General features: G+C 46.0%; 1 protein-coding gene, 1 long non-coding RNA gene and 1 pseudogene across 5 annotated transcripts in view; 2 read left to right on the plus strand and 1 right to left on the minus strand.

The window, feature by feature from the left end:
- On the plus strand, nt 1–26,927 carry LOC135968166 (uncharacterized). Its single transcript, XR_010582716.2, has 3 exons — nt 1–123; nt 26,131–26,186; nt 26,792–26,927. It is a non-coding gene; the product is annotated as an uncharacterized lncRNA (long non-coding RNA).
- The window catches only part of SPIRE1 (spire type actin nucleation factor 1), a 191,056-nt gene continuing 176,389 nt past the window's right edge, over nt 12,300–26,966 (minus strand). For all 4 annotated transcript variants that reach the window (XM_045377827.3, XM_045377825.3, XM_045377826.3 and 1 more), the window contains 5 exons: nt 21,381–21,518; nt 20,108–20,178; nt 19,534–19,561; nt 19,303–19,439; nt 12,300–15,664 (listed from right to left, as the gene is read on the minus strand). In XM_045377827.3, coding sequence (XP_045233762.2) covers nt 15,406–15,664; nt 19,303–19,439; nt 19,534–19,561; nt 20,108–20,178; nt 21,381–21,518 — 633 coding nt within the window. In that variant the 3' untranslated portion in view covers nt 12,300–15,405. The remainder of the gene's footprint in view (nt 15,665–19,302; nt 19,440–19,533; nt 19,562–20,107; nt 20,179–21,380; nt 21,519–26,966) is intronic.
- LOC102118298 (high mobility group protein B3 pseudogene) lies at nt 16,516–17,295 on the plus strand (annotated as a pseudogene).

The raw sequence follows: 26,966 nt of genomic DNA on the forward strand, positions 1-26,966 counted from the left end.
TGGGACCACAGCTGTGTGCCACCTCTTGGGGTCGCAGCCTCTCCCAGAGGCGCCCCTGCGTCTCCCGTGAAGACAGAAACGGGCGTGCCCCTCCCGCCGCACTGCTGTCCTTCCCGGTTTCTGGTGAGTGCTGCCCCCATTTTCCAAACACAGGCTCGAGTCCCCGGCCGACGTCTTCCTCCTGCCTTTCCCCTGGGGCTGTTTGGACATCGCACCTTCCTCTTGGCTGAGTTCTGGGTTTCCCTGCCCTGCTCTCCTGCGCGTACTCGTCCCTGGCGTTGCCACTCCTGACCTCGCCCGCGTGTCGCGTGCCCGCTGCAGAGGCCTGGCCCGGGGCCCGGGGCCTGGGGGGGGGGTTAGTCCAGAGATGCGTGGCGCGAGCCCCGCCGGCCGCACGTGGTCCCTCTGCCAGGCTTGGAGGACCCTGGAGGGGCCCTCAGAGTGGCCACCGCGGACGCCATCCTCCAGCCGGGTGCAGCCCCCGGAGGCTGCGGGTCCCGCTGCCGTCTCCCCTGCCACCTCGTGCGAGGCCCCGGCCGGGATCCCGGCCAGAGCTGCCCCCGAGGGCCTGACCCACCAAACCCGCGAGATGACAAATGCTCGTGACCGTCTGTTACTCAGGCGGTGAACTCATCGCCTCCTACTTGTCTGCAGTCGCCTTCCCTTTGGCCTCGCTCTCGTGCTGTCCCACTTCTTACCCTGCTCCAGAAATATTCCCGTCATAATGTCCCCGATTAGAAAGGTAGGGAGGGGGCGGGGCGCGGTGGCTCTCACCTTAATCCCAGCACTTTGGGAGGCTGGAGGCCGAGACGGGTGGATCACGAGGTCGGGAGATCGAGACCATCCTGGCTAACACGGTGAAACCCCGTCTCTACTAAAAACAAAAAAAACTAGCCGGGCGCGGTGGCGGCGCCTGTAGTCCCAGCTACGCGGGAGGCTGAGGCAGGAGAAGGGCGGGAACCCGGGAGGCGGAGCTTGCGGTGAGCTGAGATCCGGCCGCTGCACTCCAGCCCGGGGACAGAGCGAGACTCCGTCTCAAAAAATAAAGAAAGAAAAAAGGAAAGAAAGCTAGGGAGGATTCTTGTCCCTTTCTGAAAAAGGTCAAAAGCAAGGCCGAGGCGCCGGCACGGGTGACTGATGCAGCGGGCGGCGGTGGCCGCTCCGAGCCCAGCCTCAGCTCTGCGGAGCTGTCCCTGGCCGGCGCCCGCCCACCATGACCATCAATTCCTAGAGATTTATGTTGCCTTCAACTATTTTTTTAAACTATTCGCATATGTATTTGACCAGCCTGGGCTCAAAGTTCTTCCGTGCCAGGGCCGATGTCCTGCTTTGCCCTCACGGTCCTGGGTCTTCTCTAAGGGCTTTGGTGACTGGAGAACCGCCTGGAGTCAGAGCTGCCCGAAGGCGGCTAGAGGGCAGCTGCAGCCTCAGCTTGATGCCGGGCTAGTGGTTTCACCTTAAGCAAATGACCACCTTATTATTCCCAAGTTTTGCATCTGTGAAAGGCCGTTAATAGCAACTGTGTGAGAGGTGAGTGTGGGAGGAGAGAATGGGATGCTGAGCAGGATGCTTGCTGTACAGTAAGCCCTGGAAAACCGGCAGTGGTCAGCTACTGAAAAGCAGAGTTTCTAAAACTATGTATTAATAGTAATATAAGCATAGAATAACATCATAAAGTTTATTTTCATATTTTTCCTTATTTTATTTGCCAAATAACATGACACATTTGAAAGATTAATATTTACTTCAGCCTAACTGGTATAAAATCGTTAATCAAACTTTAACACTCATTTTTGTTTAAATTTAAGGGGTACAAACGCAGTTTTTTGGTTTTGTTTTGTCTTGTTTTGAGATGGAGTCTCACTCTGTCATCCAGGCTGGAGGGCAGTGGCATGATCTTGGCTCACTGCAACCTCTACCTCCCAGGTTCAAGCAATTCTCCTGCCTCAGTCTCCCAAGTAGCTGGGATTACGGGTGTCCGCCACCATGCCAGGCTAATTTTTGTATTTTTAGTAGAGATGGAGTTTCACCATGTTGGCCAGGCTGGTCTAGAACTCCTGACCTCAAGTGATCTGCCTGGCCTTGGCCTCCCAAAGTGTTGGGATTATAGGCGTGAGCCTGGCCAAATGCAGTTTTGATACATGGATCTGTCACGTAGTGGAGTCTGGGCTTTTAGTGTACCCATCACCCAAATAGTGTACATTACACATTAAGTTATTTCTCACCTCTCACCTCCCTCTCACCCTCGGAGTCTTCCAATGGGCATATACCACGTGTTCTTTAGCCATTCGTCCACTGATGTACATTCAGGTTGATTATGTCTCTGCCATTGTGAATAGTGCTGCAATAAACAAAATTGCAGGTATTTTTATGATTTATTTTCCTTTGTGTAGATACCCAGAAGTGGGATTGCTGCATCAAAAATTAGCGGGAGAGACAGTTGTGCCCTCGTGTCACTTCCTCCCATTGCTGACTCACTGGTGCTGCCCGTGGGGCTCTGCAGAGCACGCCTGCTCCCCCTGCCAAGTGGCTCCCTCACATCACCCCTTCCTTCCCACTCCTCCCTGCAACACATCCCACTACTTATACCTTCTGCATTGTATGGTGATGTGTGCCTGTAGTCCCAGCTATTCAGGAGGCTGAATTAGAGGCTGTCGTGAGCCATGATCAAACCACTGCACTCCAGCCTGGGCAAGACAGTGAGACCCTGTCTCAAAAAAGCTAAAACAAAAGAAACCAGAAAACTCCATACTATTTTCCACAGAGGTTGTAGTAATTTGCATTCCAACCCACAGTATATAAGCATTCCCTTTTCTCCACATCCTTGTCAATATCTAATTTTTTTGACTTTTTTTTTTTTTTTTTTTGAGACGGAGTTTCACTCTTGTTGCCCAGGCTGGAGTGCAATGGCACAATCTCGGCTTACCAGAACCTCCACCTCCTGGGTTCAAGCTATTCTCCTGCCTCAGCCTCCTGAGTAGCTAGGATTACAGGCATGCACCACCACACCTGGCTGATTTTTTTGTATTTTTTTTTTTTAGTAGAGACAGGGTTTCTCCATGTTGGTCAGGCTAGCCTTGAACTCCTGACCTCATGATCCGCCCGCCTTGGCGTCCCAAAGTGCTGGGATTACATGTGTGAGCCACCACACCCGGCCTTGACTTTTCAATGATAGTCATTTTGACTACCTTGAGATGGCATCTCATTGCAGTTTTAATGTGCATTTCTCTGATGATAGTGATGTTGAGCATTTTATTTATTTTATTTTATTTTTATTTTTATTTTTTTGAGACGGAGTCTTGCCTTGTAGCCCAGGCTGGAGTCCAATGTCGCGATCTCAGCTCACTGCAACTTCCGCCTCCCGTGTTCAAACGATTCTCCTGCCTCAGCCTCCCGAGTAGCTGGGATTATAGGCACCTGCCACCATGCCCAGTTATTTTTTGTATTTTTAGTAGAAATGGGGTTTCACCATGTTGGCCAGGGTAGTCTCGATCTCCTGACCTTGTGATCCGCCCGCCTCAGCCTCCCAAAGTGCTGGGATTACAGGCGTGAGCCACTGCGCCCAGCCGTATGATTACTCTAAAGAGTTAACTACCACACTCAAAAGAGGCAAGTAGTAAAAAATTAATGAGTACAAGCTCTGTACTAATAAATCCCTCTGCATTCATAAAGCAGCTTTGATGACAGGTCTTCAGGATCCCTGTTCTTCTGCACATCAGTTTGCTAATGGGAAAAGCCAGGTCGGGAGGCAGGGCTGTGCAGGTCACCCGACTTGGGTTCTAGTGGTGGGTAGAGCCAAGAGGAATGTGTGACAAGTGGCGTTTTCAAGCGGGACGTAGAAAGCCCAGACTGGCACAAGTCAACCATGCTCACAGCATGAGCTGCTGACTTGGCCTTCTCTATTCTAATGAGCTGTTTTAGGGCTGCAGTAATTTGTTGACTTAGAATTGTACTCCTGACTTAAAGACACAGGGCTGTATGTTGCATTTATCTGTTGAACTGCGCAGTTAACACACCATGTCAACTGATGGTTCCATCTTTACATTTATCACTTATTCTCATGTCTGTAGTAAGCCTGCTCATTCAGTCAGTAATTCCCTCCACAGTTATTAAGCACCTGTTACATGCCAGGAATTATTTTCTGAAGCTGGGGATACGGCAAGTGAAGCAATCTGACAAAGATGCCTGTGTTCATGGAACAATGTAGTAGAACGTTAGGTGGTACAACGGAAAAAATAAAATGCAGAAGGCGTAAGTAGTGGGATGTGTTGCAGGGAGGAGTGGGCAGGAAGAGGTGACGTGAGGGAGCCACTTGGCAGGGGGAGCAGGTGTAATCTCCAGAGCCCCGTGGGTAGCTCCAGCGAGTCAGCAATGGGAGGAAGTGACATGAGGGCACAGCTCCCAACTCTTTGACCTATTCAAAGATGGAACTTTGTGGAGAATCAGCTCTGCTTTGTCCTAGACACATTTGAACAGAGCTGAGACAGCCTGTCAGCTGAGAGATTGTGGGCGATTCCTGCCAAAGGGTGGCCATGTGTCTTAATCAGCTCTGAATAAAAGCTGGCCGCCATAGAGATCAAATTGAGTGAGGAGTTTAGGCAGCGATGGAGCCTTTGGCACTGAGGGCCAGAGAGAGAAGTCTCCCTGCTGGGATCTCATTTAGATACATGGGAGGTGCATATCTCAGGGACTCCCTGCAGCGGTGCTCGCTATCCTTGATCAAGCTGGAGAACAAGAGTTGTCTTTCCTTGTGTTTCCTTTTAGCGCAACTAGTGTTGAGCCTGCTGTGTGCGTGCACCCGACAGTCACTGGCTTCTCTTTACATCTCCAATAGGAAGCGCACGCTATGCTGTGGGAACAAAAACGTTTTGCCAGGTGCCTGCTATGGCCAAGGCAGATAAGGTCTTTCCCTCCAACAGGATCCAGAGGTGAACCACTGGTACTAACACCAAACAGCTGAAATAAGGGGCTGTGTCCCTTTTTAAAATAGTCAACTCATCTTTCTGAGGTTTTTCTTTTTAATTTTGAGAGATGGGGAGCCAGGTTCTTTACAGCAAATAGTAAAACTGAATTTGCCTTTGCCTCCAGTTTCGAGGAAGTGCAGCACATTTTGCACTTTTCTTGCTTTCATGTAATATTCATAATATTCAGTCACTTCACACTTCACTTTAGTGAAGGGCTGGCTTGGATTACACGCTGCTTCTCAAGTCACACTGGCTCAGGCTTCAAGTGTTTTTACTTGTTGATGCCTATGTAGTACTGGTTGTTTCACACAGTATCCTGAATCTCTCTCCTAGTTGAAAGTGACCTTAGAGAACACCTAGTCTAACACTCTTGCTTTATTTCATTTATTTATTTTTTTTTGAGACGGAGTTTCACTCTTGTTGCCCAGGCTGGAGTACAATGGTGCGATCTCAGCTCACCACAACCTCTGCCTCCTGGGTTCAAGCGATTCTCCTGCCTCAGCCTCCCCAGAAGCTGGGATCACAGGCATGCACCACCACGCCCGGCTAATTTTCTATTTTTAGTAGAGACGGTTTCTCCATGTTGGTCAGGCTGGTCTCGAACTCCTGACCTTAGGCGATCTGCCCTCCTCGGCCTCCCAAAGTGCTGGGATTATAGGCGTGAGCCACTGCGCCTGGCACACCCTTGCTTTTAAATTGAAGAGACAAATTCATAAATGCTCAGGAGCTGTCCCAGTGTTAGGTAGCTGTTTTGTTGCCATGCTGGAGCACAGTTGAGTTAGAACCATTCCAGGTACTTGAAAACTAGGTATTGCTGGGAAATAATCTACTTTGCTAATTACAGACTAGTTTTTTTCAGTCATCAGGACAAAAGGTTCTGGATCCTGAAAAAGCCTTTTTGCTAGTTGAGTACTACTTTGGAGTAGAGAGGCATCCATACTGCAGCTGCTGCACCTAGAGCAGTGTCCAACCAGTCATACCCAGAGCCCCTGGTCCAAGCCGACATTCTGTGCATCTGCCTTCTGTGGCAACTTTGAGATTGTGGTGGATGACCCCCTAGTGGCTTATCTCACCTCATGTTCCCCTTGCTAGGCAAGCTGAATTTTTAGGCTTCTTTTCCCTTTGGGATGTCTTAGATGAAAGTTTTATCACTTTAAGGCCTGGCACAGTAGCTTATGCCTGTAATCCCAGCACTTTGGGAGGCCGAGGCGGGCAGATCACTTGAGCTCAGGAGTTCAAGACCAGCCTGGCCAATATGGCAAAACCCCATCTCTAGTAAATACAAAAATTAGCTGGGCATTGGTGGTAGGTGCCTGTAGTCGCAGCTACTCAGAAGGCTGAAGCAGAAGAATCGCTTGAACCCGGGAGGTGGGGGGTGCAGTGAACCCAGATTGTGCCACTGCACTCTGGCCTGGGTGACAGAGCGAGACTCCATCTCAAACAAACAAACAAACAAAAAAACACCAAAAAACAGACACAAAGTGGCCGGGCACGATGGCACACACCTGTAATTCCAGCACTTTGGGAGGCCGAAGTGGGCGGATCGCTTGAGCTCAGGAGTTCCAGACCAGCCTGGGCAACATAGGGAGACCCCTGTTGCTTCTTTTTTTTTTTTTTTTTTTTTTTTTTTTAAAGTTAGCCAGGCGTGGTGGCATGCACTTGTAGTCCCAGCTGCTTAGGAGGCTGATGTGGGAGGATCACTTGAGCCCAGGAGCTCAAGGCTTCAGTGAGCAGCTTTGTACCACTGCACCACTGCACTCCAGCCTTGGTGAGAGTGAGACCCTGTCTCTTAGAAAAAGAAGTGACTGGGAGGGCATGGTGGCTCACACCTGTATTCCCAGCACTTTGGGAGGCTGAGGCGGGCGAATCACCTGAGGTCGGGAGTTTGAGACCAGCCTGACCAACATGAGAAACCCCATCTCTTTATACAAAATTAGCTGGGCGTGGTGGCAGGTGCTCATAGTCCCCAGCTACTCAGGAGGCTGAGGCAGGAGAATCATTTGAATCCAGGGGGGCGGAAGTTGCAGTGAGCCGAGATTGTGCCATTGTACTCCAGCCTGGGCAACAAAAGAGCGAAACTCCGTCTCAAAAAAAAAAAAAAAAGAAAAAAAAAAGGACTGACTGTTTTTCTGTAGAAGCTGCATTGCTCGGAAGGCTCTCCTGTGTGGACGTGGGCTGTCCCTCCCTTCTCTTCCACACGCCTCCCTGGAGGTTCCACACAGTGTCTGTTCAGGAGCCTGAGGTTCAGGTTAGAGCTGCAGAAATCCTCATCGTTGGCTTTCTACTCTCCCACCAACTCTTGCTGCTGGGAGAAATTGGGATGTGACGTTCTCTGCTGTCACCCTTGGGAAGGGGCTTAGGGATAGAGGCAGATCAGGGACAACAGATGATTGCTGTAGTCAGAAGGGAGCCCCAAAGCAAAGAAGAATGTATACAAGACGGACAAGCGTCAAGGGAGCCGCATCCCCTCAATTCACAGACAACCTGCCTCACTGCAGCAGCTGCAACCATTCCCAGCACGGGACTCACAGTGTCTGACCCTCTTGGTGCCAGAAGAAACCTGAACACTAGGCTGTGTCAAACATGCAGATGTTTCTTCCACTCTCAAGCCCTGAGGACATAAGCTTCCAGATGCCCCACATTTCCGGAGCGCTGTCCTGTCAGTTCTGGAACGCTTGCTGTCACTGCTTCCATCAGATGGGCTCCGAGGCAGCCACCAGTATCAGGAGCACAGCTGCAGTGCCCTGCACAGCAATGGCTAACATATTAGACACCACGTGTATGTTAACAGGATGAGCTGGAATAGTAAAAATTCAGTCCTCCAGGTAACTGCATCTGAAGTTTTTTTTTCCACCCAGGCTGGAGTACAGTGGCGCAATCTCGGCTCACAGCAACCTCTGCCTCCCAGGTTCAAGCGATTCTCCTGCCTTAGCTTCCTGAGTAGTTAGGACTACAGGGGCGCGCCACCATGCCCAGCTAATTTTTGTATTTTTAGTAGAGATGGGGTTTCGTCATGTTGGCCAGGTTGGTCTTGAACTCCTGACCTCAAGTGATCTGCCCGCCTCAGTCTCCCAGAGTGCTGGGATTACAGGCGTGAGGCACCACGCCCAGCCTGCATCTGAACATTTGATTCGTGTCGGCAGAGGCTTTTTTTTTTTGAGATGGGGGTCTCGCCATGTTGCCAAGGCTGGTTTTGAACTTTGGACTCAAGCAGTTCTCTCACCTTGGCCTCCCAAAGTGCTGAGATTATAGGCATGAGCCACCGTGCCCGGCTGGGTTTTATATTAAGCAGGTCTTAGCTCTTAAACTTTTTTGGGTGGGCAAAGGGAGAGGTTTCACATTGACATGCCTTTGGCTAACAGGAGGGAAGTATAAGCTATAATGAATGTGTGTGTGCGTGTGCATGGTGTGAGCAATGCACATTCTGCAGCTATATCAGGCGTCTTTATTTATTTGAGACTGGGTTTCTCTCTTGTTGCCCAGGCTGGAGTGCAGTGGCATAATCTCAGCTCACTGCAACCTCTGCCTCCCAGGTTCAAGCGATTCTCCTGCCTCAGCCTCCTGTGTAACTGGAATTATAGGCGCCCACCCCCACTCCAGGCTAACTTTTTGTATTTTTAGTAGAGATGGGGTTTCACCATGTTGGACAGGCTGGTCTCAAACTCCTGATCCACTCGCCTTGGCCTCCAAAATGCTGGGATTACCAGCATGTGCCACCATGCCTGGCCAAGGAGTCTTTAAATAACTCACGTGTGTAATCAAGTCCTTTCCTAAAGGTAGTTATCTTCATGAAACTGTAGACTGTGATTTACAACTGTACATCTTTTCCTCAACTGGAGCTGGTGAGAAAAAAGTTAAATATGTGTTACCCAAAGCTTTTCCCACTTATAGTATCCAAATTCTTTTTGTATCTTCAATACAGGAAGCAGGAGTCAAAGATTATGACTTGGACTTAGTCACTGGACATGTGGATTATGAGTTGGACACATACACACAAGTATCTTGACATACACGTATCACAGAGTAACTTCAGAGGAAGGGGCTCCTAAAAATGTCTGGCAACTGAGGGAAGAGCTTATGTAAATGGATTAATATAAAACTCAACATTATGTAATGTGTAAGATACTTAGAAGGTAAACCACGCATTCTTAGTTAACACAAAAACACAAGAACCTTCCTCTGCTCGTATTTTAGGAGTGTGTCCGTTGAGGGACACATTTTACAAAACAATGAAGTTTTCGGCGTCAACTGCATTTTCCTTTCGTGAAAAATTTCTCTGTAGCATGCAATGGTGTTTGATAACAGGTTACCCACAGTAGAATGACTTCCAAGATCTGAGTCAGTCTTCTCAAACCCTGCTGCTGCTTTATCAACTAAGTATGCACTACTCTAAATCTTTGATCGTTTCAACGATGTTCACAGCATCTTCACCAGCAATTTCCTCTTAAAAAACCACATTGCTCGTTCACAAGAACCAATGCCTTAATAATTTACGTTTTCTCATGAGACTGCAGTAATTCAGTCACATCCTCAGGCTACATGTCTAATTCTAGCTCACTTGCTACTTCCACCCCGTCTGCAGTTACTTCCTCTACTGGAGTCTTGGAATGAACTTCTTCCAAACTCCTGTTAATGTTGCATTTTGGCCTTCCATGAATCGCCAGTATTTTTAATGGCATCTAGAATGGTGAATCCTTTCCTGAGGGTTTTCAATATGCTTTGCCCAGATCCATCAGAGGAACCACTGCCTGTGACAGCTAAAGCCTTATGAAGTGTATTTCTTAAATAAAAGTAAAAATTACTTCTTGATCTATGGGCTACAGAATGGATGTTGTGTTAGCAGGCATGAAAACAATCTCCCTGTACACCTCCATCAGAACTCTTGGGTGACCAGGTGCATTTGTCAATCAGCAGTAATATTTTGAAAGCAATCTTTTCTTTCTGAGCAGTAGGTCTCAACAGTAGGCTTAAAACATTCAGTAAACCTTGCTGTAAACAGATCTGCTGTCATCTGTCGAGGCTTTGTTAGTCATTGGCAGGGCATTGGCAGGGTACAGGCAGAGTAGATTTAGCTTCAGACTCAAGGGCCTTAGGATTTTCCAAATGGTAAATGAGCACTGGCTTCTACTTCAGGTCACCAGCTGCATTAGTCCCTAACAAGCATGTCAGCCTTTGAAGCCGGGAAGCCAGGCATTGACTGTTCTCTAGCTATGAAAGTCCTACATGGCATCTTCTGTTTCATCTGCATTGCAAATGTGTAGTGTAGCCACGTTCTTCAAGATCATAGCTAGATCTTCTGAAGAACTTGCTGCAGCTTCTCCATCAGCAGTTACTGCTTTGCCTTGTACTTTATGTTACGGAGATGGCTTCTTTCCTTAAACTTCATGAACCAACAACCTCTGTCAGCTTTCAGATTCTTCTGCAGCCTCCTTACCTCTCTCAGCCTTCAAAGAATTGAAGTGAGCTAGGGCCTTGCTTTGGATTAGATTTGGCTTAAGGAAATGTGGCTGGTCTTTATCCAGACCACCCAAACGTTCTCAAAATGTGGTTCTTTATCCAGACCACTCAGACATTCTCCGTATCAGGAAATAAGGCTGTTTTGCTTTCTTATCATTTTTTTTTTTTTAAAGAGATGGAGTCTCACTCTCACCCAGAACAGAATCCAGTGGTGTGATCATAGCTCATTGCGGCCTCAAACTCCTGGGGCTCAAGCGATCCTCCTGCATCAGCCTCCTGAGGAGCCGGGACTACAGGCATGCACCACACACAGCTTGCTTTCTTATCATTAGTGTTCACTGGAGTAGCACTTGTTAATTTCCTTCAGTAACTTTCTCTTTGCATTCACAGCTTGGCTGTTTGGTGCAAGAGGCCTAGCTTTGGGCCCATCTCAGCTTTGAATGCCTGCCTCACTAAGCATAATCATTTCTAGCTTCAGATTTAAAATGAGAGACTCAACTCTTTCTTTCACTTAACACTTAGAAGCCACTGTACTGTAGGGTTATTGGCCTCATTTCAATATTGTTTCTCAGGGAATGGGGAGTCCGAGGAGAGGGAGAGAGATGGGGGAACGGTCAGAACACACACAACATTTATCGATTAAGTTTGCCATCTTATATGGGCCCAGTTCATGGCTCCCCAAAACAATTACAATAGTGACATCAAAGACCACAGATCACCATAAAAGATATAGTAATAATGAAAAAGCTTGAAATGTTGTGAGAGTTACCAAAATGTGATGCAGAGACACAAAGTGCGCACAAGCTGTTGGAAAAACGCTGCCGACTGACTTGCCTGCTGCAGGGCTGCCACAACCTGTAAAAATGCAGCACCTGTGAAGCGCCACCAAGCCACACATGATGGGGTGGGACACGCCTGGGCGTGGCTGGGGAAATAGTCACCCTTGTGGGTGTACAGCTCTTCAGATGTTTTGCACTAGAATGCAGGCATAAAGTCCCTTAATGTAATTTTTATTTCCAAACAACAATAATTTAAAAATCAGTTGGAGAGTGTCATCAGGTGCTTCTAGGTTCTGTGCGGTGAGCCCCCAGGTCCTGGTGCGTAGGGCTCTGGATGTCTCTTTACACGGGATAGAAACACGGTCACGTGGGAATGCCAACATGACTTACTGCTTATTGTGCGGGCTTTTCTGCTTTATCAATTATGCCTCCAGGAAGCTGTCAAAGAAAGCTTCATCCATCTCCCACAGGATTTGTCTCCATATTTGTGATACATAATAAAATGTTATGTACTCTTTACATACTCTCCTAACTCATGGCTGCTTGTCACTTGTGGTGGCTTGTCACTGTGGTGGTTAATTTTTCCAGTGCGGTCCTCGTAGACTGTATTTCTTTTTTTTTTTGAGGGGTAATCTTGCTCTGTCGCCCAGGCTGGAGTACAGTGGCACAATCTCAGCTCACTGCAACCTCCACCTGCCGGGTTCAAGCAATTCTCATGCCTTAGCCTCCCCAGTAGCCAGGATTACAGGAGCACACCACCATGCCCGGCTAATTTCTGTATTTTTAGTAGAGATGGGGTTTCACTATGTAGGCCACCATGTACAAAAATACAAAAATTAGCTGGGTGTGGTGGCAGGCACCTGTAATCCCAGCTACTCGGGAGGCTGAGGCACGAGAATCGCTTGAACTCCTGACCTCAGATGATCCGTCTGCCTCGGCCTCCCAAAGTGCTGGGATTACTGAGCTACCACGCCCGGCCTAGACTGTGTTTCTTCACAGGCTGCTGATAAAAGTACCCTGCATTCCCAATCGAGATGATTTCTGACAGTTAGTTAACAAAAGACATCACCGTCTTACGATAGGAACTCAACACAGAACGTATGATGGAAAGCCATTTTATTTTTCCCTAAATTTTAAAATAGAAGACTTTAATGGAAAACATTTAGTACCATCATGTCACCCTGAATGCCAGCAATACCTCGACTTTTACACACGCAGGAAGCCTAGTAAAAGCCCCGTCAGTAGTACACATTTCTCTGCGGTCCTTTAGCAGTTTTGCATGTACGAAATTTTCTGCTATATTGCTTTAGCAAACAGCAACAAGTTTTGTGTTTCCTATATGATGCCTAAAATCCAGTCCTATATTAATATAGTTAGAAAAATAAAAGGCTTAAAAATTTCAGAGTATGAGTTCTTGGTGCTAATAACAGAATCTCTTTAGACATAAGATCATTTTAAGCCTCCTACATAACCACCTTCTGGTTTCATTTGAAATACTTAAGAATTAAAATCTAGTAAGATTGTTAAATCAATGTACATGTTGATCATTTCTTTTCACTTGCCTTGGGAGAGTTAATTCCCACTGTCCACTGAATGAATGTCTTTCAAATATTAATAAGTATATTACAATATTTACAAGCATTCTTATACATTCCAACACTGACAGGGAGTTAAGCCATGGAGAGGGAAGCACAGGTTTCCCAATAGTGTGACTTTATGACGTACGGGACAAAAGGAACCGGTGCTCAGGCCTGGAGGGAGCTGAGAGGAGAGCAGGGATGATGGTTCAGAAATGCACACATGCTCTGAGACCAGCCAGACATCTATTTTGTTGTTGGATTAGAAGTAAAAGCTGAACAAGAAACCAGGACAAGGAAGGAAGAACTGGAAGCTATGCCTAAAGTCAGATTAGGCTAAGGATTTTAAAACCAAGCTCCACAAGCTCTTAGTGAATTACCCTATGGAAATTATCTAGCTTAGGTGAAGTGTTGAGGGGAGTGGTACAAAGGGGGGTTAAATGTAAGACTTTGTTTTGGCAACAAAAAATGATAGTAATTTGATTTCTACAACTTTGTGCCATGTGCCCTTTCTTACGCCAGTTTCTGCAGATTGTTTCATATGAACGTACCCTCCCCGTGACCTCTTTAATGCACTTGGCAAACTCCGTTAATGCTGTTGAAGAATGGATGTTCTATGCTGTGGTAAGAGGTGATCGTAATGCCCAAATCATCCCATACAGTATCATAAAGTGAAGTGAAAGACATTTACTAGATGTTTGCTTTGTGAATGTGAATGAAAGTCTTATTTTGGGGGTGTAGTTTCTTATGTTTTAATAAAAACAGTAGTCATTATTTTAAAAAGCACATTCTCCTAGGTGCATATTTATATACATATACAAATACCACTTCCTCCCCCTTGTGCCCTTCTGGGTAGTCATTTTAAAAACTCAAGCCTGGGGTCATCAAAGGGGGTAGATTTCTACTCCCACCTAACTGTCTGGAGTCTAGAGTTCAGATAGGCTCTTAGGAAGTTTTATAAATGAGATTCGCCCAGTACAATTCTTAAAGCTCTTAAACAGGAGTCTTTAAAATAATTTAAACACTTAAATTAAGTAATCAATAAGGGTTCTCTGGTGGCCCACTTTTACATGCAAATACAGACCAACTGTTAACATGCATTATTTTAGTCAACTGGTAAAGTTTATTTCATAAGTATAAGTAATTTTAAGCCATTTACTAAACTGTAAATTTCAACCCATTAAAAACTACCACCGGAGCAGTTTTGAGGTATTGCTGTTAATTTAGTAGAGAAATGTTACTGTATTTGATGTGGTATGAAATGCAGCCGCCATGCCTTTCATGACACGGTGCTGTCATGGTGCTGACTGCAGACATGTCCTATGGCTTTCCGGAAATTACTGTGCATGTGCATTAACAGATTTTCCAAACTTTAATGGCAATTTGGTTGGTTGGTCATTTGTAAGCATACCAGAATAATAAAGTATAGCCCATGGTATAAGTCAAACACACTGAGACGTTTGAGGCATACAGTGCTACCCTCCAGTCTACTTTTGTCAGAAACCCAACCTACTCACTCAAATCATTTACAAGGAAAACTAGTGCAGAAAGCACCCAAAAATGTTGCCTGTCGGCAGGTTAATTTTCTTCTAACTTTAAAAGAAGTAGATATTTTTTCTTTTAAAATTCATTTATAAAAATAAATTTCAGTTTTTGAGACCCTAGGTACCAAATTGTGGCTTAATTTACTCAAGATGGACGTACTATAAAGTGATGAAAAATGTAGCTGAAAACGCATGAGCTCCAGCTCATTTCTGCAGCGCGGCCAACAGCTGCCACTGTACGCGGTCACAACCCTTCGGTAACCAAAATATGCGCAACTTCTTGACAAACTTTTAGCCTTCCTTTGTCCTGAAACTCCCACAAAACTTCAATTCTGAGACCTCCATTATAAAACTATTAGTAACCATAATACATTCAAGATAGAGAATGAAGACCTGTCATCCACTCAGGAGACACTGATCCAGGGCACTGGGACAACACGGCCACTCAGGGGAAATAGTCACCCTTGTGGGTGTACAGCTCTTCAGATGTTTTGCACTAGAATGCAGGCATAAAGTCCCTTATGTAATTTTCATCTCCAAGCAACAATAATTTAAAAATCAGTTGGAGAGTGTCAGCAGGTGCTTCTAGGTTCTGTGCGGCGAGCCCCCAGGTCCTGGTGTGTAGGGCTCTGGATCTCTCTGTACACGGGATAGAAACACGGTCACGTGGAAATGCCAATATGACTTACTGCTTAGGGCTGTGCTGACATCGGCGTCTCTGCTAGACTGATTCTCACAGGAGAAGCTTTTGATTTTTTTGCCTTAGTCAGGAGATTATTCGAGGAACAGTAAAGAACTGAACTAAGGAAGTAGTTACTGGCTCCCAAAGCCACACAGACACAAAAGTAAGTTTCAAACTGTTGTCCTCTCTCAGTGCAAACGAGCAATTGGCGGACCTGTCACGTTTCATCAATTGATATGAACACAGCATTCAGTCTGTGGAACAATGTGATGCAGCAAAAATCTGATCTAATGCAAATTCAAGCCCATTAAATAAAACCACAGAAAGGAGTGCCAGCCCGGCTCAGTGTTCTCGCGCACGGACGCTGACTCTAAGCACAAAAGCAGCTGAAAGGCACGAAGCTCAGATCTCACTGATCGTCCTCTCCGAAGGGCAGTACTCCGAGGGGCCTGGTGGGGACGTGTAGAAAGACTGCGTTTTCCTTTTCAATCGGGCCCGTTTGTTGGCCAACACCAGACTGCGCCGGCTTGAACTGATGATTTCCGAAATGAACTTCTTGCAGTCCACACACACCTCCATGGTGCTCCAGTCCTCCATCAACTCTTTGGGAAACTGGAGTTCTTCATCTGATTTGTCCATAGACTTAGATTTTGAGGAGAACCTGGGGTAAAAACAACAGAAAACCAAACAGAAGCCCAGCATCGTTACTTATAGGTCTACTGCAGTAAGAAGAAAGTCTGTGAAATAAAGAGTAAATTTGTTGTCAAAACATCATGGAATGGATGAGTGATTTAATCATATGTCCTTCTAAAAAAATTTCTTATTGGAGACAAGGCTAAAAAATATTACTTAGAAAAGAAAGTAGGAGGCCAGGTGCGGTGGCTCACGCCTGTAATCCCAGCACTTTGGGAGGCCGAGGCAGGCGGATCACCTGAGGTCAGGAGTTTGAGGCCAGCCTGGCTAACACGGCGAAACCCAGTCTCTACTAAAAAAAAAAAAAAATTAGCTGGGCATGGTGGCAGGCCCCGTAATCCCCACTACTCGGGAGGCAGAGGCAGGAGAATTGCTTGAACCTGGGAGGTGGAGGTTGTAGTGAGCTGAGATGGCACCGCTGCACTCCAGCCAGGGTGACAAAAGCGAAACTGTCTCAAAAAAAAAAAAAAAAAAAAGACAAAAATGAAAGAAAGCAGGAAACATGTCTTATAAGATAGGCGCTGCCCAGGCCGGGCACGGTGGCTTATTCCTGTAATTCCAGCACTTTGGGAGGCCCAGGCAGGCGGATCACGAGGTCAGGAGATGGAGACCATCCTGGCTAACGTGGTGAAACCCCGTCTCTACTGAATATACAAAAAACAATTTGCCAGGTGAGGTGGCGGACGCCTGTAGTCTCAGCTACACAGGAGGCTGAGGCAGGAGTATGGCGTGAACCCAGGAGGCGGGGCTTGCAGTCAGCCGAGATAGCGCCATTGCACTCCAGCCTGGGCGACAGAGCGAGACTCCATATCACAAAAAAAAAAAAAAAAAAAAAAGGCGCTGCCCAGACTATCAAACAATACAGTCAGGATGGCTAAAGGTGACCCCAAGAAACCAAAGGGCAAGATGTCTGCTTATGCCTTCTTTGTGCAGATGTGCAGAGAACATAAGAAAAGCCCAGAGGGCTCTGTCAATTTTGCAGAATTTTCCAAGTGCTCTGAAAGGTGGAAGACAATGTCTGGGAAAGAGAAGTCTAAATTTGATGAAATGGCAAAGGTGGATAAAGTACAGTACCATTGAGAAATGAAGGACTATGGACCAGCTAAGGGTGGCAAGAAGAAGGATCCTAATGCCCTGAGAAGGCCACCATCTGGATTCTTCCTGCTCTGTTCAGAATTCCACCCCAAGATCAAATTCATAAACTCTGGCATCTCTATTGGAGACGTGGCAAAAAAGCTGGGTGAGGTGTGGAATAACTTAAATGACAGTGAAAAGGAGCCTTCCACCACTGAGGCGGCAAAGCTGAAGGAAAAGTGTGAGAAGGATGTTTCTGACTATAATTCGAAAGGAAAGTTTGATGGAGAAAAGGGTCCTGCTAAAGTTGCCCAGAAAAGGGTGGAAGAGGAAGATGAAGATGAAGAAGATGAAAAGGAAGAAGGAGAGGAGGAGGAGGAAGATGAATAAAGAAACTGTTTATCTGAAAAAACAAAACAAAACTAAAAACTTTTTTGTTTTTTTTTTCCCTGAGACGGAGTTTCGCTCTTGTTGCCCAGGCTGGAGTGCAATGGCATGATCTCGGCTCACTGTAACCTCTGCCTCCCAGGTTCAAGCGATTCTCCTGCCTCAGCCTCCCAAGTAGCTGGGATTACAGGCATGTGCCACCACACCCGGCTAATTTTGTATTTTTTTTTTTTTTTTTGAGACGGAGTCTGGCTCTGTTGCCCAGGCTGGAGTGCAGTGGCCGGATCTCAGCTCACTGCAAGCCCCGCCTCCCGGGTTCACACCATTCTCCTGCCTCAGCCTCCCGAGTAGCTGGGAGTACAGGCGCCCGCCACCTCGCCCGGCTAATTTTTTTTGTATTTTAGTAGAGACGGGGTTTCACCGTGTTACCCAGGATGGTCTCGATCTCCTGACCTTGTGATCTGCCCGTCTCGGCCTCCGAAAGTGCTGGGATTACAGGCTTGAGCCACCGCGCCCGGCCTAATTTTGTATTTTTAGTAGAGACGGGGTTTCTCCACGTTGGTCAGGCTGGTCTCAAACTCCCGACCTCAGGTAATCCGCCCACCTCGGCCTCCCAAAGTGCTGGGATTACAGGCGTGAGCCACCACGCCTGGCCAAAAAAACTAAAAACTCTTAACCACCCTTCTAGAATTCTTGGAAAATAGGGTATTCACCTGATTCCCAGTGAACATTAGCTAACCGTAGATGGCAGATCAGACAATAGGAAATTTAAATAAATTTATCTTAATCCCATGACACATCCTAAAAAACTATCTTTTGACCAGTTTTCTCATCATTTATGTATTTATCAAACAAGCCTCTCCCTCCCCAACAATTCCCTGTATTTGGGCAATTATTTATTGGGATTCCAAGGAGATGGAGTTAACCAGACCAACATCATAATAAATGTTTCCAGGAATGTCTGAGATAACCAGGAATTGTCTACTTATTTACTATTTTTTTTTTTTTTTGAGACGGAGTCTCGCTCTGTCACCCAGGCTGGAGTGCAGTGGCGCCATCTCGGCTCACTGCAAGCTCCGCCTCCCGGGTTCACGCCATTCTCCTGCCTCAGCCTCCCGAGTAGCTGGGACCACAGGCGCCCGCCACCTCGCCCGGCTAATTTTTTGTATTTTTAGTAGAGATGGGGTTTCACCATGTTGGCCAGGATGGTCTCAATCTCCTGACCTCGTGATCCGCCCGCCTTGGCCTCCCAAAGTGCTGGGATTACAGGAGTGAGCCACCGCGCCCAGCCTTATTTACTATTTTAACTAAACCAAACAGGATATAAACAGGTAGTCTATAGTAGGTTCAGAGTAAGTGTGGAAAACTGCAGCAGCTGTTATGTGCACTGCCTTGAGTTCACTGACAGTTCACACCCAGAGGTCTCAGAGGAGGGAGCCCAAGCACAGAGGCAGACGTTTCAGGCACAAGGTTCATGCTGGCCTCACAGCTTCCTCGCCTCACTGTCCACAAAGCCATGACACGTGGTTGGTGCATCAAAGCCCAGCCTCTCGGCCCTGCCAGCTTGAGGCTCGAGCTGGCCTACCTCCTTCCATCTTTCTTAAGGCCCAACACTAAACTTACCCTGCACTAAACGCAAAGGGACTGATACTCAGGTGATGTTTTTTCTTTTAAATTATCAGCTTTTGGCATAAAGCTTTATTTCTGCCTTTAGAATAATAGTAAAGTCAGTCAAAGCTATGGCAGAATATTGTAAACAGGATTTAAACAGATTCCTTTCAAAACTAGACAAGGAGGAAAGAAGGATAAGACTATTACATTCCAATTTCCAACTCCATTGAAACAAGGTCAGTTTTAAAGATGACTCTTATAGGACACAGTAAAATAGTTTTTTCTAAAGTAAAAAAAACATAAACTCTGATGAAAGTATCTTTCAAGTAGCTAGCCATTATTCCTTGAAGAGTTACCTTTGGGGAAGTTTTGGAGATTTGTGTGTAAAACTGTATTAAAACCAACCAACCAACCAACCAACCAACCAACCAACCAAAACCCCTTGAGCCAAAACCTGAACACCCCACCCCAGTCCTCAAGAGTAGAACTCTTCTTTTGCAAAGGATGATTTGACAACCCAGGCCCCTTACTCACCTGGCAATGCTCCGAAGTGGCCGATGATGGGCAGTGGAGGGTTTTTCTGACCTCATACTACTTTCACCTCTTTGCAGAGCAGAAGGTCCCAATGAAAAGATAGGAAGAGTGGAGTATGGCTTGGACGGCAGCCGCATCTGTTATCCCAAATAAAACTGACAATGAGCAGTACTGTTAAACAGGAGGTCACTAAAATTCAGCACAAGTATAAATGCACCAAGCTTAGCTTACCTTTTTGCAACACTGTGAGCACACCGGCCTGTACACAAAATCACAAATGTTACTTGGCGTGATACAGGGGATACAGCTGGGAGTTAGAGAAGCTTAAGGCAGTACAGTTGTAAGTTTCTACAATAAACTGCAAAACTCTCCCTTCTATTAGAAAGTAACACATTGACACACTGCGAATTGCCAAAAAGATAGTCTACAGAACTTTTACACTGTCTCCTATAAAGGATCAACTTACATCTGTTTGGAATTTTCTTATTTGTCTATCCAGGGATCATATGATAATCACATCTTATTTTTTTCTGTTCAAACATGACAGATTATTAGAATGACCTTAGTTACGTAAAAGAAGTAACATACAGAGAAACATTTCTAGGTTCAATATCAAATAAACATTTGGCTCACTCTCTTGAAGAAATCAGTATTCCTAACCTACAAGGACAGCTCAATGTAACGTCGCAGAATGAGTCATTTCTAACTTTACTCCTGTGTAGAAAGACGGTGACATAAGGAAGGTAATTGGTATTTCTCTTACGACTGTTACATTTATCTTTTCATCAGTTACAAAATACCTTACCTCTTACAGAACTGACAGGTATAAGACCAAGTGAAGAAGGAAAACCTCCTGGTTCGGCAACAAAAGCAGAGCTAAAAAATACAAATTTAAGAGGAAAAAAAAACATTGCCAACAGCAAATTTCCTAATATCCATGTCTGAATATGATTTACATCTCTATTATGGGGGAAGCTGAACAGACAAGAGGAGGAAGAAAATTCAGAAATGCTGTTTACAACAGCTGGCTCTGTGATGCTGACAATGTGGCTCTGTATTTAATTAGAATTCTATTTCAAAAGATAATAAAAGGCCACAGCTCTTAAGTGTCTCCTCATCATGGAAGGAATCTGCAGAAGATTCTGAAACCCTCCTCTGATTCTCAGATACATTTTCTTTTTTTTTGAGACAGAGTCTTGCTGTTTTGCCCAGGCTGGAGTGCAGTGGCGCGATCTCGGCTCACTGCAAGCTCCGCCTCCCGGGTTCACACCATTCTCCTGCCTCAGCCTCCCGAGTAGCTGGGACTACAGGCGCCCGCCACCACACCCGGCTAATTTTTTTGTATTTTTAGTAGAGATGGGGTTTCACCGTGTTAGCCAGGATGGTCTCTCGATCTCCTGATCTCATGATCCGCCCGCCTCGGCCTCCCAAAGTGCCAGGATTACAGGCGTGAGCCACCGCGCCTGGCCTTCTCAGATACATTTTCTTTACAGATCCTTTAAAAGCATAATGACTAAATGCTCACATGGCTTTTTTTTTGAGACAGAGTCTCACTATGTCGTCAGGCTGGAGTGCAGTGGTGTCTTGGCTCACTGCAACCTCCACCTCCTGGGTTCAAGTGATTCTCCTGCCTCAGTCTCCCGAGTAGCTGGGACTACAGGCATGCACCACCATGCCCAGCTAATTTTTGTATTTTTAGTAGAGACAGGGTTTCACCATGTTGGCCAGGATGGTCTTGATCTCCTGACCTCATGATCTGCCCACCTCGGCCTCCCAAAGTGCTGGGATTACAGGCGTGAGCCACCGTGCCTGGCCACACACATAGTTTTATGAAGACATATTGTTATTTGTTATGGTTGCTTGAAAACCTTCCAGTTTTTATTTCTAAGGGAGAAACGAAAATGCCCCCTCTTGTGAATGAGGCAGCACAGGTACTGTATACTAGGATATGAACATCACACATCCCAAATCCCCTCAAAGTCTGTGCCACCTGGCTAGCAGATAACTCTCCCAGGAGACCATGCATGGGACTGGCCATTCTTCTACTCTTCTGATCAATCAACCTTAAGCAGCACTACCTTTCCTTTTTTCAAGGCGGTGTAGATGTCTTTATACTGTTGGTATTTTTCCAGCTCTGCCTTCACCAGGACTTGGCGAATATGCATCACTTCTTCCACAGTAAGAGCGAGGCATTCCACTGGGTAGCAGAATTCCTCCTGAAATTCAAAATGTCACATGAATAAGAGATTCCTACCCCCTGTTCTGGAAGTGCAAAATTTCCCTTCAGATCAGACACCTGATTAGTAGCTTCAGAGAAGAAAAGAGGTTTCCCGATGACCACTGGGACAGAGCTGGCTCCCTCTGGGGACCACATCATTTCTAATTACACTAAGACTAAAGATGGTAGAAAACATGCGGGGACCAAGTGATCTACTGAAATGTCCAATAAATGAAAGTTCCTCACATTTCCTCAGGTATTTTGACTCAAGTAACTCTATTCCGTTAAGCAGGGCTTGAAATATTGAAAAAAAATTTTATTCTAAACCAATTTTGTGGTCAGTTTTCTTCTATGCTTATGAAAAAGACATTACTTAGTGTTGTGTTGTACATTATATACCAGCAGATAAAAAATAAATCTACACTGGTCCTTCTTTTGTCACCCAGGCTGGAGGGCAGTGGCGCGATCATGGGTCACTGCAGTCTTGACTTCCTGGGCTCAAGTGATCCTCCCACCTCAGCCTCCCAAGTATCTGGGACTACAGGTGCACGCCACCATGCCCAGCTAATTTTTTGTATTTTCTGCAGAGATGGGGATTCATCATGTTGCCCAGGCTGGTCTTGAACTCCTGGGCTCAAGTGATCTGCCCACTTCGGCCTCCCAAAAGTGCTGGGGTTACAGGGGTGAGCCACCACGCCCAGCCTGGCCCTGTTTTTTTTTTTTTTTTTTTTTTTTGAGACGGAGTCTCGCTCTGTCACCCAGGCTGGAGTGCAGTGGCCAGATCTCAGCTCACTGCAAGCTCCGCCTCCCGGGTTCACGCCATTCTCCTGCCTCAGCCTCCTGAGTAGCTGGGACTACAGGCGCCCGCCACCTCGCCCGGCTAAGTTTTTGTATTTTTAGTAGAGACGGAGTTTCACCGTGTTAGCCAGGATGGTCTCGATCTCCTGACCTCGTGATCCGCCCGTCTCGGCCTCCCAAAGTGCTGGGATTACAGGCTTGAGCCACCGCGCCCGGCCTGGCCCTGTTTTTAAAACTCGTTTGTGGTACCCAGAATAGCCAGAAGAAGGTGGTTAGTAATTTTTACTGACAAGCATTATTTAGTGATCAGTTACATCAGCACACCTTTACAAATCCTAATGGTAGGAGCGGAACTGGAACACGAAACTACCGGAGCGTTTATACCCAAAAGGCAGTCTCTGCAAGCTGTACCACAGTTCTCTAGATTTGTTGTTACTTTCAACAACTGCTAAATGTAGAGTCAGCACTGGAAAGACTAGAGGAATGTAAAAGAATTTCGTAATAAATATTTATGTTGGCGGTCTTGTGGTAATGGTTTCCCTACAAGCAGCTGCGGAAGATGTTGATGTAACTGATCTCACTGAAGAAGAGCCTCACACCCATCCGCTCCCCAGCCGGCCCCGCACTTGATTGGTGGATCTCAGAGAAAGCCAGAACAGTCTTGTGCATTCGGACCCTGCCAGGCTGCAAGGGGCCATTGTGGTGCAGTGACACTGAAACTGAATGTTCTCAGCACAAACACATTATAATTCACTCCCACACACACAGCACCGCTCATAGGCAGTCTGGAATCCAACACGCCAGTGAGAAAGCACATGACCATGAATGCAGTCAGTTTATGGAGTTTTAACAATCAGTTCTGTCTTTCAATCGGAGAAAAACAAAACTCAATCTAGGTTACAAACTTGTCAAACATTAGCATTTTGCTTAAAAAAGTAGTCTGAAGAACTACTGCTTCTTACTAAAAATCAATACAAAACCATCTCTGTTCAAGCAAACTTAAGGAAGATTACATTTGCTTAAAAATGCTTTCAGAAAAATCCTGCAATTGAATTTTTAAGATAAGGAGCTTATTAGTATAAGAGAACAGGGGGGTGAGTTTATTCAGAAAGATTATATCATTTGCTGTAAGGTGCCTAAAATATTCATTTAAAAAATCAATGATCACAGTTTTCTCTTTCAACAGGAACTACTTTCAGAGATGACAGAATTAAATCAGCATGCCTGATACCTACTCTGTTTTGCTCCACTCTCAGAAAAAGAGTAGTGTTAAGTGGGAACAATAAACTGAATTTTTGAGGGTTAGGCCATTAAAACTGTGCACTAAGTAAGTCGTGTTGGCTGAATACATCCAAATGATGGCATTTCTCAGCTTTTAATGTGTTTCAGAAGTTTTGCTATTATTTTTATTCATCGGTGATGAGTATGAGTAGGGTATACCTTCTGATGGCTAACTATATGACAAAATGGCTATGCTGCAACAAAATAATGTGGGGATCTAGCACATAACCAGGTAAACACTACTAGATTTATTCTGTAGTAAATAACCAGATAGCCAGATTTGTTATTGTGTGTGCTAGGAAGGCAGCGAATGGTACCAACTTAACTGACTTTATAACATGGATAACTGGGCTGGAAACCCCTCAGGCAGATGGTGATTTTTTGCATTTGTAGGGATACGCTAGCACGGCACAACCAACTAGGCAGCTTGCACCTCCTCTCTTCAGTCTTGAGTCACAAAAGGGCTTAGTAAAGCATACTTTCAACTCACTGACCCACATGAAAATCCAGTACTTCATGGGATATAATTGTTTCTGCTTTGTTTTGAGACAAGGTCTCGCTCTGTCACCCAGGCTGGAGTACAGTGGCATGATCTTGGCTCACCGCAACCTCTGCCTCCCGGGTTCAAGTGATTCTCGTGCCTCAGCCTCCTGAGTAGCTGGGATTACAGATGTGCACCACCATACCTGGCCATGTTGGCCAGGCTGGTCTTGAGCTCCTGTCCTCAAGTGATCCACCAGCCTCAGTCTCCCAAAGTGCTGGGATCACAGGCGTGAGCAACTGCGCCTGGCCATCATGAGATATAATTTAAAAATAGTAGATTTTTGTTTGTTTTCTTGTTCTTTTATAAAAAATTTCAAGCAGACTACCCTTTAGTGAAATAATTTCCATCTGGTCAAATGCTAATGTTTTAATCTTGGAGCCTTCCCAAGGACAACAAAACTTTAATGCAACATAAAAGAAAATGATAAATAGTTACTAAAATAGTTTTATTTTTTTCAGTTTACAAACATATTAATTTGACATCTCCAAAGCCAAATTAAACTTCCACAGACCTCGCAGAGCTATTAGCACTCTGGAGTGTGGGGGGCACTTAAGGCCCCAGCGAGAGCAGGAGCCCTTCCCCACCACGGCACTGCCTGTGGCTCCCACAAGTGTTTGGCCCATGTGAGTGGCCAGATGTGGCCAGGGGAAGAACCGCACTAGCACAATTCTAGTTCCCTTGCTTGCCCATGTGTCAGCGGGACTCCCAGATGCAGGAAAGGGAAGCTAAATCTTAGAGAGCGTTAATGAAGATAACAATGTGCTCTAAGACTTTAAACTCACTTCTATGCATGTCACTAAAATTGTCGAGGTTTTTTGATGATTATTCTGGCTATATTTTACCATTCAGAAGGGGTCATTAGGCAGCACGGAGATTAGGCAGCATAATGTAAAATTTTGGTTATTGTGCCACAGAGAGAAATGGGAATACTCATTTTTTTTCTTTCTTTTCGAGATGGAGTCTCGCTCTGTCCCCCAGGCTGGAGTGCGGTGGCTTGATCTCGGCTCACTGCAAGCTCCGCCTCCCGGGTTCACGCCATTCTCTTGCCTTAGCCTCCCGAGTAGCTGGGACTACAGGCGCGCGCCAGTACGCCCTGCTAATTCTTTTATCTTTAGTAGAGATGGGGTTTCACCGTGGTCTCGATCTCTTGACCTCATGATCCGCCCGCCTCGGCCTCCCAAAGTGCTGGGATTACAGGCATGAGTCACCGCGCCCGGCCAAGTAGTCATCTTTTATACAGTGTTCATAATTAGTAAAAACTTCATAAATTAACCAGTATTTGAAAATTACCAAAAATAACGGTTGCTTTTTGAGTTTTTAATAAACCAAAGAGAGGCAAATTTAAATAAAAACAGCAACTGTTAAGTTTACTCTTCTTAATCAACTATAAAACTCAAAGTGAAGGCCAGGCGCGGTGGCTCACGCCTGTAATCCCGGCACCTTGGAAGGCCGAGGTGGGCAGATCACAAGGTCAGGAGATCGAGACCATCCTGGCTAACATGGTGAAACCCCGTCTCTACTAAAAATACAAAAAAAATTAGCCAGGCATAGTGGCAGGTGTCTGTAGTCCCAGATACTTGGGAGGTCGAGGCAGGAGAATGGTGTGAATCCAGGAGGCAGAGCTTGCAGTGAGCCGAGATCGCGCCACTGCACTCCAGCCTGGGCGACAGAGCGAGACTCGGTCTCAAAAAAACCCAAAAACAAACAAACAAAACTGAAAGTGAATCCTTTCTCTGCCTAAGTGGTATATGGCCTCAGTGTTGAGATATCTCTGTTTGGGGAGAACTGATAATCAAATGCCAGCAGGTCTTCAGTGGAGGCAGCAGTGACAGGAGTTAAAAACCCACCTTGGCACCTGACCACATGCTGCCCAAGGGCACATCTAAAACGGGAAAAAGGACAGAGGTTTTTCTTGCATTTCATGACAAAGGTCAGAGAAAGGACTGTGTTATGTCTTATTTACACTGAGTCTCCTTTCCATATCAAGATGACTAAGAAAGAATAACAAAGAAACCAGCTGCGGAGTCATCTGTCAAGGACAAGGTTAGTAAATCCAGGGCTTTGGAGAGCCGGGCCCTGCCTACTGTGGCACAAAGGCTGCCCTGAGCACCTGCTGCCTGGTGGCAGAAGAGGCTTCAATATGGTCCTAGAGCTTTTTATTTCACTTAGAAATGTGAAAGTTCAAGTAATGATACATTATTCTGTGTAAAAAAACCTCAAAAAACAGTAATATAATGCAGAATTATTTAGAGTAGCTACATCAATAAAAAGGAAACTTGATATTTCTCTCTGCAGAGAAGTAATGCACACCCTGCTTGTCAAAACACAGCTTCATGACAGGTGCTGGGAGCACACAGGTTTCCTGAGCCCATGCCCTGGTTGTGCAGGTGTCTGTGGGTGGGCGGGATCCACCGTGGCTACCTGGCCTGGCAGGAGGCTGCTCTGCCCATGGAATGAGTGAGCAAATACTCTTCTGATGGTGGGGGGAGGCCCTAGAAGGAATGCACCCCACGGGTTCAGAGTGCCTGCTGCACATGGAGAAAGGTGGCAGCACTGACTCTGCTATACGATTAGGTCACCCGAGGAGACAAATACCCACAGGTCCCTCTCATCAGATGCTGCATTTTGAGTTTGTTGTCCTTTCCTAGGTATTTCCCTCTCAACTGAGACCACGGCATGATCAGTGCATCCTGCACAAGAGTGGAATCAATGATTGGAAGCAAAGTGCTATCTAAGCGGTTAATTCTCAGAGAGTGCAACAGTTGAGGTGTCACCATCAGAGATACAGAGAATGAAATAATCCCAGACCCAGCAGAAAGAGGC

Source organism: Macaca fascicularis, chromosome 18 (assembly GCF_037993035.2).
Source record: "Macaca fascicularis isolate 582-1 chromosome 18, T2T-MFA8v1.1".
Lineage (NCBI taxonomy): Eukaryota > Metazoa > Chordata > Mammalia > Primates > Cercopithecidae > Macaca > Macaca fascicularis.